The following is a 14,049-nucleotide window of genomic DNA, read 5'->3' as shown; positions in this document are numbered from 1 at the left end:
TTTCTCGCAATCCAAATCCCCAAACAAAGATTCGGTATAAATACGACCGCAATCGTCCAAAACAAGAAATTAATATGGAAAATTCCCACGGAAACGGACATTAGGAGTACATCTCCACCCCGCCTTGCCCCGTGTTGTCATACCTAAAGTCGGCAAAGATTCTCGGAAAAAAAGAAGGAGAGATAATATCTTTCTATCGTCCTTTATCCAAAACCGATAATAAATCATATATTTCGACAATTAAGCTAAGTATAATCAATAACGTTAATTAATTTTCAAATTTGAAAGGGTAGGAATCAAATAAAGTATATAAAATAAAATAAAATAAAATAAAATATCCCTTAAGGTACGTTGATAATGACAAATTAATTAAATAAAAGGGAAGAAAATGAAGGAATTTGTTAGGAACTTTATGTTAAAAGTCCTGGTTGGAGTTGTTGCATGTATTGGATGAAAATAAATAAAAATAAAAATAAAAAATGAAAAAAGCATTAGTTTTAGGGTTTCATGTGAGTTATAATTATTAATTATTATTTGAATTAGGGTAACAAAAAGCATGCAAAAAGCAATAAAAAAATGGGAGAAACAACTTACCATATTTCAGAAGCTACAAGCCGTAGCTTCCGCCCAGTTTTCCGGCCGACGTAACCGTTCCTATGCCTGCCTATTTCCCTAAGGGCAGCCGCCATTCCCCTTTTTCATGAGTTTCATTCATTTACCATTACTAATTCTTGTATGTTTTTGTATGTTTTTCCGGTAACAGAGTGTATCGAGTTGGGTTGTGTTAGATTGGAGAAAGTTTTTGGAATAACTCGAAATTTCAAGTTGATTGAGTTAGTGATCCGAAGAACTTGAAAATAGTTCATAACTCAACCCTACCCTTTTATTTTCGAGTTGGGTTCGAGAAAGTTTTTGGACCAAACCTAAATTAATAGAATTTACAATCCAACTCTGTTTCAAGTTGGGTTGCTTCGCGAACAAGTTGTGTTTTTTTTAATTATTAAAAATATATATATATATTTATCTACCGTATATATATATATATACACACGTTACATTAATAACTAATAAATATCAAACAATTAAAAGTCACAATGCATCACTGATATTGATTACTAACGCTCAATTTTCTTAATTTTCATAATAATCTTAAAAGTAGGGTTGGATCGAGGTGTAACAGTATTTTTGGGTTGGTTTGATTGACGTGGCGGCGAACAAAATATTAACCCATGAACCAACCCAAAATTTTCAACTTTCCAAAAATTCAACGAGATTATAGAAACATTTCTGAATAAATATAACATCTTTATGATTTATTTAATGTATATCCACGTGGATGTATGATGTATGCATATGTTATGCAGCGAAGGGGACGGGCCCATTCGAGAAGAGATAAAATAAGGTGAAAGAAATAGAACAGGTTAATCTAGTATCGAGCACTGAGAAATACTCAACATTCAATTTAACTCCTACTTCTACTACTTTGGTTAATTTATCTTGAACGTCCAAAAATCTGAAGAAAATTTGATGATGATCTCGATTAGGCACGACAAAAAAATGTTATTAAATGTTATAAGAACCCGATTAATACAAAACTTTGCTTAGGTCGGGGAACACAAACCCAAAAGATTAATTGGATAATCAAAAGATAAACTCTCACAAATAGAAGTTCATAACTCGCTCGAGATTAAAATCGGGCCGTATATGTACAAACAAAAATTAATACAATGAATAATGAAAGCCCAATATTATCTAAAAGGGTCCGGCCATAATAATAGACTTGGGGTTGGGCCAACATGAATTTGGATCACCTAAAACAATCACTAGAACTAATTGGATAGCAATAATAATGTTATATTTAGTGAATCAAATACCATAGTCTAATAACGAACCATTTTGATTAGTTGATAATATTAGTTGAGAATTTTGTGAAACGATTTCTAATAAAGGTTCCATTAGTTCCTAATTCATGTCGAGCAGACATTGTTGTTGTGAGAATTGGATAGAGTACGACATGTGGTGTCCTCCCGTAGAACTATAATACAGGAGGATATATCTATACATACACACACATGTTTATTACATTAATAAATACAAGTCTTCATACATACTTCAATCGAATTCTACTAAAAAATATAGGTAAAGGTGCTTGTTCGAGATCGGTTGCTTATTTAAAAAACGAACCCCATCGAAAAAACAAATTCGATTAGGCCCTAACTTAGGGGTCATTCCTACACGGAGGAGTTAGGAAGAGGCTTTTAGGACAATCAGGTCCTTCTTGCATGGACTTGGGCTTGCTTTAATGATGGTTCATATAGGCTTGAGTCTCTCATTCGGGCCTTCTTGAAAAATTAAAAAAATATTTAATAATAAATTTAAAATTGAAAATGGAAGCAATAATTAATAATGAATAATGAATAATAATAATATTATTATAATATTAAAAAGGGAAATAATTAATATAAATAATTAAGCAAAGAGTGTGGTAGGGACAGGTACAGGAATTTGATAAGTCCAATCCCCTTTATTACGGTCGGTAATTGTTAGGGGCGCCTCTTTCCCCCATAACCAAACAAACAGCTAAAACCAATTCAAGAAAGCCTCCTTGCCGCTTTGGTTGTTCTGCTTCTCTCTCTCTCTCTCTCTCTAGACATTTATCGATTGCCGAGGTCTCATTCCTCTGTGAACTCAAATGTAGCGCCTTCGATCCTGTTAGGGTTTCGATTTCTGAATCGTCTTTTGTCGATTGCCTTCGGTTTGATTCTAGAGATTTAGGGTTTTCATTAGGGGGGTGGGGGGGTTTCAGCGGTCTGTAGACATGAAGGATTTGAATTCGGATGTTTTTGACCCAACGGCTGGGATGGATTCGGATTATTCGCGTGCTTCTTGTTCTTCACCATCCGACGCGGATTTTGGATTCGCTTTTAACGATAGTAATTTCTCTGATCGGTTGCTTCGGATTGAGATTATGGGGGAACCGGAGGAGGCCCGTCCAGATTCTGTGGGATGTACGAGCATCCTCGATTGGGCTCGACGGAAGAGACGGAGAGAAGATTGCAAGAAGGATAACGGTAAATTTTGTTTCTAATTTTTCTATTTTACCTTTTGTTTTGTCTTTTGGCCTAGAAATTGCCTTTGTTTGATCGGTGGTGTTGAGGAACGACCGGGAACTTGGAATCGTTGAAGTCTTTGATTTCTTGTCTGGGGAACGGAGAGATTACTCTATTTGGTTGGGGAGGAAATGACGAAGTGGATTGGTACAGGAGTAATTATGTGGTGATTGCAGAAAATAAAATGACGCTGGCCTCAGTTTTCAAGGTGACGTAGGAATTGTTCATATTTGTTTGCAAGGTGAAATAGGAAATGGAGAACAATGGTTCATGTTGTTTTATTAAGATTATGAGAACTGAGCTGCCCTGAAATTTCTAGCTTGATGGTATGCATAATAGAGAATTACTGCCACTGCAACAAATGGTATATCGGCAAGGGATGTTATTTTGTCGAAGAGGATTCCTTTTTATATGATGTTTAGATAGAATGAACCTGTATAATTTTAAACGTCATAATTTTATGTTTGTTTGCTGTCTCTGAAATTGAAACCATCGGTTTACTTTGATGAGAATTGCTCTGGTTGGTCTTTCTGTTGTTTTGATAGAACTGAACTGTGATCGAGCAAGTTTCTTTATGTAGCCATCAAACTGTGTATTAGTTCTATGTTACATTGGTTGTTAATTGGACGTGGACCCTGTAATTTTCATTATTCTTGTATATGGCCTTTTGTACGTAGTCTGGTTTGGTTCCTTTCTTTGTTCAAACTTTGTTTCTTTATGATCAACTTTCTTTGCAGTTGTCGATCTAAATGGATGCCCTGAGGAGCAAGTCTTAAATGGAAGCCATCCTGATATGGATGATGGCATACCTTGTGACAATCTAGATGATGAACCTGCTCAAATGATTGAAGAGCTACATTCAGGTATAGACAATACAGATGAGGAAGCTAACTTATTGATGTTATTTAGGTTGCCTAATTCAAAATGAGTTTTCTTGAATTTTTTCTTCTGCGTGGTTCTAATCCTTAAGAAAATGTAACATTGAGTTATATTTGGGAATTATGTAGCTTACACGAAAGAAAATGTTCAGTGTCATTTAAATGGAGCTGACATCCTGTTTAAAATCATTAGATTATTATAATAAAATGTCTTGAAATTTTCATTTGCTGCAGGTGATGAAGCTGCAAATGGCGATGAATCAAGCTGGGGGATGGATTGTTCTACTGTTATTAAAGTCAAAACGTTGCATATCAGCTCTCCAATTTTGGCTGCTAAAAGCCCTTTTTTCTACAAGGTAAAAGCAAATATATATTTATACGATTTAAGAATATATTAATTTTTCTATTTGTTAAATTTTTGTAGGAACTGTCGTTTATAAATCCTTTACTCTTATCTAAGAAATAATTTCCTGTCTAGCTTTTCTCTAATGGGATGAGGGAGTCTGAACAGCGGAATGTGACCTTACGAATCAATGCCTCAGGTATACATTAAAAAATTCATTGTCTCTTTCTCTTTTCTGTACATCTTATTCTTTATTACAGACCATACTATTTATAATTTTCTTTCCTTCTACCATACAGAGGAAGCTGCACTAATGGAGTTGCTGAATTTTATGTATAGCAATACCCTATCTTGTAGCACTGCTTTGTCTTTGCTCGATGTGCTTATGGCCGCCGACAAATTTGAGGTTGCTTCATGCATGAGGTATTGCAGCAGACTTTTAAGAAATTTACCCATGACGCCTGAGTCTGCATTGCTATATCTAGAGCTTCCATCCAGTGTCTTAATGGCTGAAGCAGTCCAACCATTGACTGATGCAGCAAAGCAGTATCTTGCTGTTCGCTACAAGGACATAACCAAGTAAATTTCTGATGCTCTCAAGTTATTCAATGATATTTTTCTTTTCCATAATATTCTTCTTATTTTCCAGTTCTTAATCTTTGTTTGTGGTGGGGAGAGGGAGGTTTTTGAGGGGGAGGTTCCAATTATTTCTGTTTTATCCCTTTAGTTGGAAGTTAGAGCATGTCCATTTCTTTGCTAATGGAGTGTTTTCTTCAACTTAGTACTTTTTTTTCTCTTTTTGTGGATACTCTATCTTTTGGGACTTGTGGTCCTACCTCACTAAGTTAGTCATAATTTACAAGAAATTGCCCTAAATTCACATAATTTTGCATTGTGAATATGCACATTTTCACTGAGAATAGATCAGAGTTTTGAGAGGTGCACGGTTGAAATTCATCCATTGCATCTCAATGGTATATCATGAACTGACACATTCAGTTACGAATTTGATGAAAAAGCTCGATTGTTTATCCAACCATAAAATTAGACATTAAGACAAGAGACAACGTTTTGACTATATTTGTGATATAATGGATTTTGAGTCTGGTTGTTTCTTCAGCAATCATTTGTTACAGCTTTTTACCGATTTCCCCCCTTGTGTCTGTCATGTTTCGGTTCTACTGGGAGGGAGGATATTTCTCAATTAGGCTTCTTGTACTTGACCAGGTACCAGGATGAGGTTATGGCTTTGCCTCTTGCAGGAGTGGAGGCAATATTGTGTAGTGACGATCTACAGGTTGCATCAGAGGATGCAGTATACGATTTCATCTTGAAGTGGGCTAGAGCTCAGTATTCAAGGTTGGAGGAGAGGCGAGAAGTGCTGGGGGCCAGACTTGCACGTTATATTCGATTCCCCTTTATGACTTGTCGAAAGCTTAAGAAAGTTCTGACCTGCAATGACTTCGACCATGAGGTTGCTTGCAAACTTGTGCTTGAGGCCCTTTTCTTCAAGGCGGAGGCCCCTCACCGGCAGAGAATCATAGCTGCGGATGAGTCGGCTTCCTCAAACCGCCGATTCTTTATTGAGAGAGCATACAAATACCGTCCAGTCAAGGTTGTTGAGTTTGATTGCCCTCGGCAGCAGTGTGTAGTATACCTGGACCTAAAGCGGGAAGAATGTACAAATTTGTTTCCGTCTGGGAGAGTGTATTCTCAGGCATTCCACTTGGGTGGACAGGGATTTTTCCTTTCAGCTCATTGCAACATGGACCAGCAGAGCTCATTTCATTGTTTTGGGCTTTTCTTGGGAATGCAGGAAAAAGGATCAGTATCTTTTGCAGTAGACTATGAATTTGCTGCAAGATCAAAGCCTACAGAGGAGTTCGTTAGCAAATATAAGGGCAATTACACATTCACGGGAGGCAAGGCTGTTGGCTATAGAAACTTGTTTGCAATACCATGGACTTCTTTCATGGCCGAAGATAGTCTATACTTCATAAATGGAGTCCTCCATCTTAGAGCTGAACTTACCATCAGGCCCTGACCAACCCCGACCACGATCACGTTCTGTTCTGTTCTGTATCTAAAGGATCGAAAGGTATTATCCAACTATATCTTGTGTAGGTTGTCTAACCATCTAATTTTTTGTACGTCTTTTTTTTTCTTTTTTCTTGTTTTTTTTCTTGGCTCCCCTTTTGGCATCCCTCCCTCGATTCAAAGAAGATGATATGATAGTAAAACTGTTCTATTGCTAATACTTGGATCTCAATTATGTTATACTAAAATCTTTCTGGATATTGCTTTACTTTCCTTCTCGATACTACTTATCATCAACATTTGCAACCTGAAATTCTGGTATCCTAAATCTTTGAGATATTTTTGGTAGCCATAGAAATTTGACTGTTCTGTTTCTATGAGAACTGTCACTGCCAAAGTTGGGTAATAATTACTATGTCATGGAAGTTCATGAGTCTCTGAGCACTGTTTTCTAGAAGAAGATTGATTAAGAAGTGTGCCATAAAGATTTTGTTTTCATTTTCGTGTTTCTGAAAACTGTTTCTTGAAGAATACTGGTTAAGTTAAGTGGGTTAATGTAGAAGGATTAGAAAAATTATTTTTTATCACGTTATTCAAATTGTTGTGGTTTTGCTTTGAAGATTTATTTTTAATGCACAAATTTGCACATGATCCAATAATAGTAACCTTCCAAACAAGAAATTGGTTTCTTATTTATAATTGTCACAAACGATTTATCTAAATTGTTCGTGGGGAGACATGTGAGTGAGTATTCTATATATGTTTGTGTACCTTACCGAAATTGGTTTGGACCAGGATCACACACAACATAGGGATGTTATGTGCAGGGTTCATATGTGGTCAACCAGTTGACTCGACTCAGGCTCCATTTTCAATGAATTTCACCATTTTCTTTTTCTGAAGCAAGAAATAAGTTTTGAGAAAAAAGGGATTGTTTCCATTTACTGAACTTGACAAATCTTATTATACAGATACAAAGAAAAGGGGGCATATTGCCTCTTACAAACTAAGTGGAATAGAGTACAAAATGATGATTCATAAGAGGAACCAAGCATGTCGAAACACGGCGCCCGATGAAGCGCATCTTATTCTGCTCCAGCAATCTTCTTCTTCAATGCTTCAATGTCATCAGCTAGCTCCTTTCTGCTAGACTGAGGAAGCAAGAAGAAACAAACAACATTCTTCAAGTCAATATCCAGTTGCAGAACCAACCAAGAGCTATGATTACATTTCTATGGTTTCTTAGAACTCTCAGATTCTATTTGGCATTTCCATCCAATTATGTTTTGGATCAGATTAGACAATCTCCTTAGAAACATGTGACAAGAAACGTTTTAATCTTGAACAAAACTTAGAAACCATAGCAAAATCTCATCAAGGGTGAAGCTTGAGAAGGCATCAAACATTAAAATGATGACATAATGCAGACTTTGTTGTAAATCACGGACCTCCACAATAGTATAATATTGTCTACTTTGAGCATAAGCTCTCATCGTTTTACTTTTAGTTTCCCCAAAATACCTCATAGCAATAAAGATTTATTCCTTACTTATAAATCTAATTAGCCAATGGGATTCCTCCCCCAACAATTCTCAACAAATCTTGTTTGAAACAGGTTTTAATTATTTTCTCTACTTACCTTGAAGAGTAGATATCGGTAGACGAACCACCCTGTATATCCAAGTCCTACCAACTCCAGGATCTTCGGAAGCTGGTGAGAATAGATGGAGATTGAGTGTCAAATGGGCTTAGAAGGGGAAGAAACAAATTGGAAATATAAATACTTAAGCAGAAGCATGAGCTTGATGGAATCATTTACCAATGGAACTGAGTTGACTGCACCAACAAGAATTGAAGAAAGCCATACAGCAACAATCGCCCCACCTCCATAGAGAAGTACCGTAGATTTGTTCTCAAGGGCATCCCACTAGTAAACAATATGACATTAGTATAAGAAACAAAAAAGACCATAAAATGAATGATGGAGAATAATATACCTTTTCTTTCAAGTCTGTAAAGAGCTCAGAAGCATCAGCAGCAGATGATTCTTCTGAAGATGAGGCTCGGGTTTGAAGCATAGACGATCTACGAGACTCTGTCACCAAATGGTAAGTTGGGAAAATCCCATTTGAATCTAAATGGGTCTAAATCAAGAAACTAACATTTCAGTCACAATTCAAAAATAGCAATGAACGAAAACGACAATTTTTATCACACAAAAAGTGAACCATGTTCTTAAACTACAGACCTCATTTCCAATTATGAAGTTTTCTCTGATTTTCTTTTAAGTCTATGTTGTGAGATCTCACATTGGTTGGAGAGGGGAACAAAACATTCCTTACAAGGGTGTGGAAACCTATCGGGCCAAAACAGACAATATCTAAAACATTCCTTACAAGGATGTGGAAACCTCTCGGGCCAAAGCAGACAATATCTACTAGAGATGGGCTTGGCTATTACAAATGGTATCAAAGCCCGACACTGGACAGTGTGCCAGCGAGGACGTTGGCTCCCAAGGAGATCCCACATTGGTTGGAAAGGGGAACAAAGCATTCCTTATATGGGTGTGGAAATCTCTCTCTAGTAGACGTGTTTTAAAATCGTGAGGCTGATGGTAATACATAACGGACAATATCTACTAGAGATGGACTTGACTATTACAAATGGTATCAGAGCCAAACACTGGGCAGTGTGCCAGTGAGAGGACGTTGGTTCCCAAGGGGGTGGATTGTGCGATCCCACATTGGTTGGAGAGGGGAACGAAGCTTTCTTACAAGGGTGTGGAAACTTTTCCCTAGTAGACACGCTTTAAAATCGTGAGGCTGATGACGATACGTAATTAGCTAAAGCGGACAATATCTACTAGCAGTCTACTTGGGGTATTACATATCTTCTCTAAAACTGAAGTTCCATAATCTATACAAATCTAAGATATTTAATGGAAGCATAAACCTGTGCATTTGCCCATCAAAATTCATAATCTAAATTCACAGATTCGCAAGGCTTCTCTTGAAAGTAAGCATAGTTTATAGATGTATGATGTGTGAAACTGGTTTGAAAAATTTCATGTGTAAGGTGTCGAATGTAAATCACAGCACCTTAATCCACTTTTTCATAATGCAGGATTACCAGCAAACTTAACGCACTCAATCGTGTAGCAGTTGAGTTGCCAGAATTGAATGAACTATAAAACTAAAAAAAGTTCAGGCTCAAATCACGGGGACAAATTATCTTCATGAATCGAATGATACACACACAACCAAGCTCCAAAAGTCAAGACCCAACTAAGAAGATACCCAAAGAGAAACGAAAACACCAGAAATTAAAACAGACCGAGAATTTCATCCTGCACACAATGTGTTCGACGAATTGCCCAAAAGAAAATTAATAGGATTTTACGAGAAAGTTACCTAAGGAGATTTTGAGGGAAGTGGGGAAAGAAGGGGAGCCGAGTCGAGTTGGGAGGAGCGGCATGGCGGAGCGGCGAGTGGGGTGCGGAGCAGCCAGAGAAGGTCTCAGAACGGCGGTGGCCGCTGTGGGAGAGGCCGTGGCTGCCATTTCTTTGCAGATAGTTCAATCAAACTTGAGAATCGACGCCGGAAAGAGAGAGGAATCCCCAATCAAATGGCCGTCGAGGAGTTGCCGCTGCTAACGACTTTTCGATCCCTCGTGTTTGCAGAGATTTTCTTTTTGGATTCGCCATTTTCTATGCTCACAAATGGCTTGTTTATCCGCGATCACAGTTTGGGAAGATGGCCTCTGGTACCGACACGTGGACACACCCTTCGTTGTGATTGGTTAGTTCCCTATCTAAAATCCTTCTTTGAGGACTCAAAATTTTCTCGGCTTTATGCCCAAAAAATAATTGACTTAAGAAGTTTAGTCAGTGAACTCGAGAATCATATCTATACCCGTCAAACATAAAATGTCTTAAAATGTACCATTCAAGTCAACTAATGCATTGACCTAATAGAAACTTGGAGAGTCGTGGTCGTAGAATCTAAGGGTCATCTCACACGGATCGATCTCCCATCAAATCGTCGACCAAGGAATAGACAACAAGTGGCTAACCTTTCTCGTCGCACATGTTCCCAAAGGTCATCCATATTAATCAACGTACTCACCTGACTACTTCATTAATCGTCTCATGAATAAGGTCAAAGTTATGAGTCAACCCAAAATTGACAAAACATACTTGAGTATCAAATACATTGGCTCAATAAATTTGGTCACATTTAAATTAGTGAGATAGCTCAACTAGGATCGATGATCGAAACAAGACACAAAGTGGGTGTTTGTTCTATCATACAGGCCTATATGTCCTATTACAAAGATATAAATACGAGTGTTGGACTGACCACCTAATGATACCCAAATTTTGCTACGGTTGGTCCACAAGTGACTGCCCGACACCGCCTAAGATCATCCAAGCTTACATACTATAATTTTACACCAATAATATTAAGCCCTAAATTTAGACTAATTTTATCCTTAGAATTTAACAATTTAAATAAAATTTAAGAACTATTCTATTTAATCATATATATATATATATATATATATATATATCTTTTTGATGGGCTAATAGTAGTATATTCTTCATTCTTTTCAAGATTTTTCTTCATTTTGCAATTTCCCTCTACTACGAGATAGAGAATTGTGACATTCTTCATTTTCCCGGGTACTCACCTTATATTATTCTTTGTAGTCGGTTATGGATCAACCAACTGACAATCGAGGTGTCTCACTCAATTAAATGGCCTTGGATTGATCTGAGTCAATATGTTTGATAAGCTCGAGTATGTTAGGTTGAATGACGCTGTAACCTATATGGGTTACGACCTCATGTATATATATATATATATATATATATATATATGTACCATGAGCATTACATGTTGGGCCTTGATCCATGGTAACAAACTAGTAAATCCCGAAATTCTCTTACTATGTATAAATATGTTTAGCAAGTAGACTCAAGTTTGTTGGTCGGTCAACCCATAACATCGAGGTGGGGATGAAGAACGTGGAGAGTAGAGATGTCCATAAGATTCTTTGTCCTTATCCTTGTCTCTTATTTCAATCTTCATTACTGCAAAATTTCTCAATTATTTTTACTTGAATCCCAAGAATTCTTCGCAGGTAATTGGCTAGACGAATTTTCGTGAAAAATCTTTCCCATCTTTTTATATATTTTTAAGAAAATAATCATTTAAAAAAATTAATCTTAATAAATCCAAAAATATTTCATAAAAAAATATATAATAGATTATTCAACGTTAACTTTTAAAAACTTCTAGTATTACAACATAATCTTTCCCACTTACTATATATATATATATATATATATTAAGCCCATTCAAAACTAAGTCGGTCCGAAATTATCCAATGGGCCGGCCCATTGATTTCTGGCCTGTTAATATAATGACTACCCCGATTTCCTCCACGAAGCCCACAAATTAAAAAACACATTTTCTTTATCCTTTGTATAAATAATAATTATCTTGTCAAATTAAAAAAAATAATGTTTTAACAGTTTTTTTAGGTCGATTATGCCATATCGAAATGACCAATCTACCCCTAGCTATTAAAAGCTCGAGAGTGCTTTGTTTAAGACAAAATAACACTATTAATTACCGTAACGAAATAAAATTGAATCCATACGCTCTATCCATTACTTCTACCCTTCCGTAATTCCAAACTTTTTATTGTTGTTGACTTTAATAAGAGGACAAATTTTATGATTTGACGTGCAATTTATAATTAAAAAAAAAAACAGGTTTATGGGCGTGAATAAAGGTGATGCTGACGTGTACAAATGTACACTAGTTCTACTTGTAATATTACACGTGGAGGCAGACAAAGAAGGTTAATAATAGCTGCCACATCACAATATGAACTGGAACAACCGGTCAATTGTCCCGATTCAATCAAAAGCGGCAGGTGGGGGTTACATTCGTCATTTTCTACCTAATATCAGGGGTATTATCGGGAAGGAGGGGAAGAAACGTAAAATAATAATTTAAAATAAAAAATTAATGCGAATGAAAAGTGTAAATGAATCCGATCTCAAGCATTTTTTCTTCGAGTCCACGTCAACTTGGGCCCCACATGAGGTGACCCGAACGCCTGTGAGACACGTCACACTGTCGCTAAGATGCTTCGTCTCATTCGCCTCACCGTTTAAATTATTTAAAAAAGGGAAAAGGTATAAATAAATATATTCAGAATAAAGAGGTTGCTGCCACGTAAGATCCACTCCCTCTTTCACATGTCGGTTTCTATGACCACCGTGAAGCACGATCAGCCGTCGATCTTATCCTATCCAATCAACGGTCTTTGATTTTTTTGGTTTCTTTCATAATTTTTCTTTTTCCACGCCTTCACAAACCGACAATGCCACGTAAGTCCAGACAATGATATAACCGATAAGTGACAACTAATCCTATAAAATACATATTTTATGTTCATTTATTATAATTTCTTATTTCCAACCATTTAAATAGAATTTATAATTTATAATTTAAATTCTTATTTTTTATAAATAACAATCTTAAAATTATGATAGGATTGAATTATAATTTTATTTTTATAGTCCGTCAAATTGATCCGACAATAAAATATCAACTTACAAATAAGATCAGAATTTTTTTATTTTTTTAAAATTTAATTAAATTAGATAATCTAGATGGATCGAGACAAAAATATTTTTTTGTTTTTAATATGTATACCAATAAAAAAAATGAATATTTAAATATGCAACTTTTAAATAATAGTTCAATAAGAGTCATGTGTGTTAGATTATTTTAACCTATGCTACATTATTGACAAATTTATTCATCGATATAATCATTCCAATTCTCTTTAACACATGCTCTTACTAATTAAATTAGGTCGATGTTATACATAATTACCATTTATACAATAACACCAAAGTTTCAATAAATAAAGATCAAAACTTTGGGTAGATTTATGTTATGTCCTTAGACTTTAAAAATTGATTATTTTCACCCCTCAACTTTGAAATTATTCCAAAAATATTTATCTAGATAATTAAAATTGGTGATAAGAGGAGACAATAATGTTGGCCCACCCTATGAAATCCCATGAAGACTTTGCATTATAGTCCCAAAGTTTAGATAAAATTGCAAATTAAAAACAAAAAAAATTGCCACTTTGGGGCACGATATTTTCCATTATTACGGCATGCGAACAATTGACGCAACTGTTCACCATAGTCATCACCCTAATTCAAAAAAGCCTACGACTATAGGTCATTCCTACCTAAGAACACTTTTAGGGAATTTGAAAATAACATTTTTATATTAATTTATAATAATAATTTATTGACTCATTTTGACAATTATAGGTTAAAAACCCGGAATTAAATTTATTTATTATAATTAATAAATTTTTAAAAATACGGTTAGATTCTGGAGTTCTCTATCTTGAGGTTGAGGGCCGGGGGGAGGAATCCGGAACACAAATTAAACAGGAGGGCCAAAGCGCAATAATGGGCAATGGGCAACGTATTACACGTGGCAGTCGGAGGGGCTGTAGGTGGGATTTTTTATTTTTTTCTTTTTTTTTTAAAGAAAAGTTTGAGAAGCGTGACGGTGAGCTGGCTACCCAAACTGTAGGCCCCATGTGGTTGTGCTGTGGACACGTCATCCCTAGGACC

General features: G+C 36.0%; 2 protein-coding genes across 4 annotated transcripts; one reads left to right on the top strand and one right to left on the bottom strand.

The window, feature by feature from the left end:
- The first annotated feature begins 2,568 nt into the window (after nucleotides 1-2,568).
- Nucleotides 2,569-7,924, top strand: LOC111799897 (BTB/POZ domain-containing protein POB1). Of its 3 annotated transcripts, XR_002815932.2 has the most exons (7): nucleotides 2,569-3,071; nucleotides 3,848-3,973; nucleotides 4,223-4,344; nucleotides 4,467-4,530; nucleotides 4,631-4,910; nucleotides 5,559-6,429; nucleotides 7,340-7,924. XR_002815932.2 is itself a non-coding variant. In XM_023683396.2 (6 exons), exons 1-6 carry the CDS (start codon nucleotides 2,819-2,821, stop codon nucleotides 6,373-6,375), a joined length of 1,662 nt encoding a protein of 553 aa, XP_023539164.1. In that variant the 5' UTR covers nucleotides 2,569-2,818; the 3' UTR covers nucleotides 6,376-6,636. The 3 variants fall into 3 exon arrangements, 2 of the variants coding, with proteins under 2 accessions (XP_023539164.1, XP_086982359.1); XM_023683396.2 differs by lacking the exon at nucleotides 7,340-7,924 and having other exon boundaries at nucleotides 5,559-6,636; XM_087126233.1 differs by lacking the exons at nucleotides 2,569-3,071; nucleotides 7,340-7,924 and adding an exon at nucleotides 3,080-3,318 and having other exon boundaries at nucleotides 5,559-6,636.
- Nucleotides 7,283-10,081, bottom strand: LOC111799898 (protein CURVATURE THYLAKOID 1A, chloroplastic-like). Its single transcript, XM_023683399.2, has 5 exons — nucleotides 9,779-10,081; nucleotides 8,366-8,463; nucleotides 8,188-8,295; nucleotides 8,008-8,079; nucleotides 7,283-7,519 (listed from the first exon to the last, which is right to left on the bottom strand). Exons 1-5 carry the CDS (start codon nucleotides 9,924-9,926, stop codon nucleotides 7,454-7,456), a joined length of 492 nt encoding a protein of 163 aa, XP_023539167.2. The 5' UTR covers nucleotides 9,927-10,081; the 3' UTR covers nucleotides 7,283-7,453.
- Between the last annotated feature and the right edge of the window lie 3,968 nt (nucleotides 10,082-14,049).

This window comes from Cucurbita pepo, chromosome 8, assembly GCF_057944985.1.
Source record: "Cucurbita pepo subsp. pepo isolate OVF chromosome 8, ASM5794498v1, whole genome shotgun sequence".
NCBI classification, from domain to species: Eukaryota; Viridiplantae; Streptophyta; class Magnoliopsida; order Cucurbitales; family Cucurbitaceae; genus Cucurbita; species Cucurbita pepo.
Note: the sequence above shows the minus strand (reverse complement) of the source record. Positions and strands in the feature narration are given on the sequence as shown.

Bases quoted from the DNA above. Each gene is read 5' to 3' on its own strand.
- LOC111799898 (XM_023683399.2), bottom strand. From the start codon at position 9,926: ATGGCAGCCACGGCCTCTCCCACAGCGGCCACCGCCGTTCTGAGACCT. The intron at 8,080-8,187 runs GTAAATGATTCC...TATTCTCACCAG, and splicing joins CAGTCAACTCAGTTCCATTG to CTTCCGAAGATCCTGGAGTT. The intron at 7,520-8,007 runs GTAAGTAGAGAA...TTGCTTCCTCAG, and splicing joins ACCGATATCTACTCTTCAAG to TCTAGCAGAAAGGAGCTAGC.
- LOC111799897 (XM_023683396.2), top strand. From the start codon at position 2,819: ATGAAGGATTTGAATTCGGATGTTTTTGACCCAACGGCTGGGATGGAT. The intron at 4,345-4,466 runs GTAAAAGCAAAT...TTTCCTGTCTAG, and splicing joins AAAGCCCTTTTTTCTACAAG to CTTTTCTCTAATGGGATGAG. The intron at 4,531-4,630 runs GTATACATTAAA...TCTACCATACAG, and splicing joins CTTACGAATCAATGCCTCAG to AGGAAGCTGCACTAATGGAG.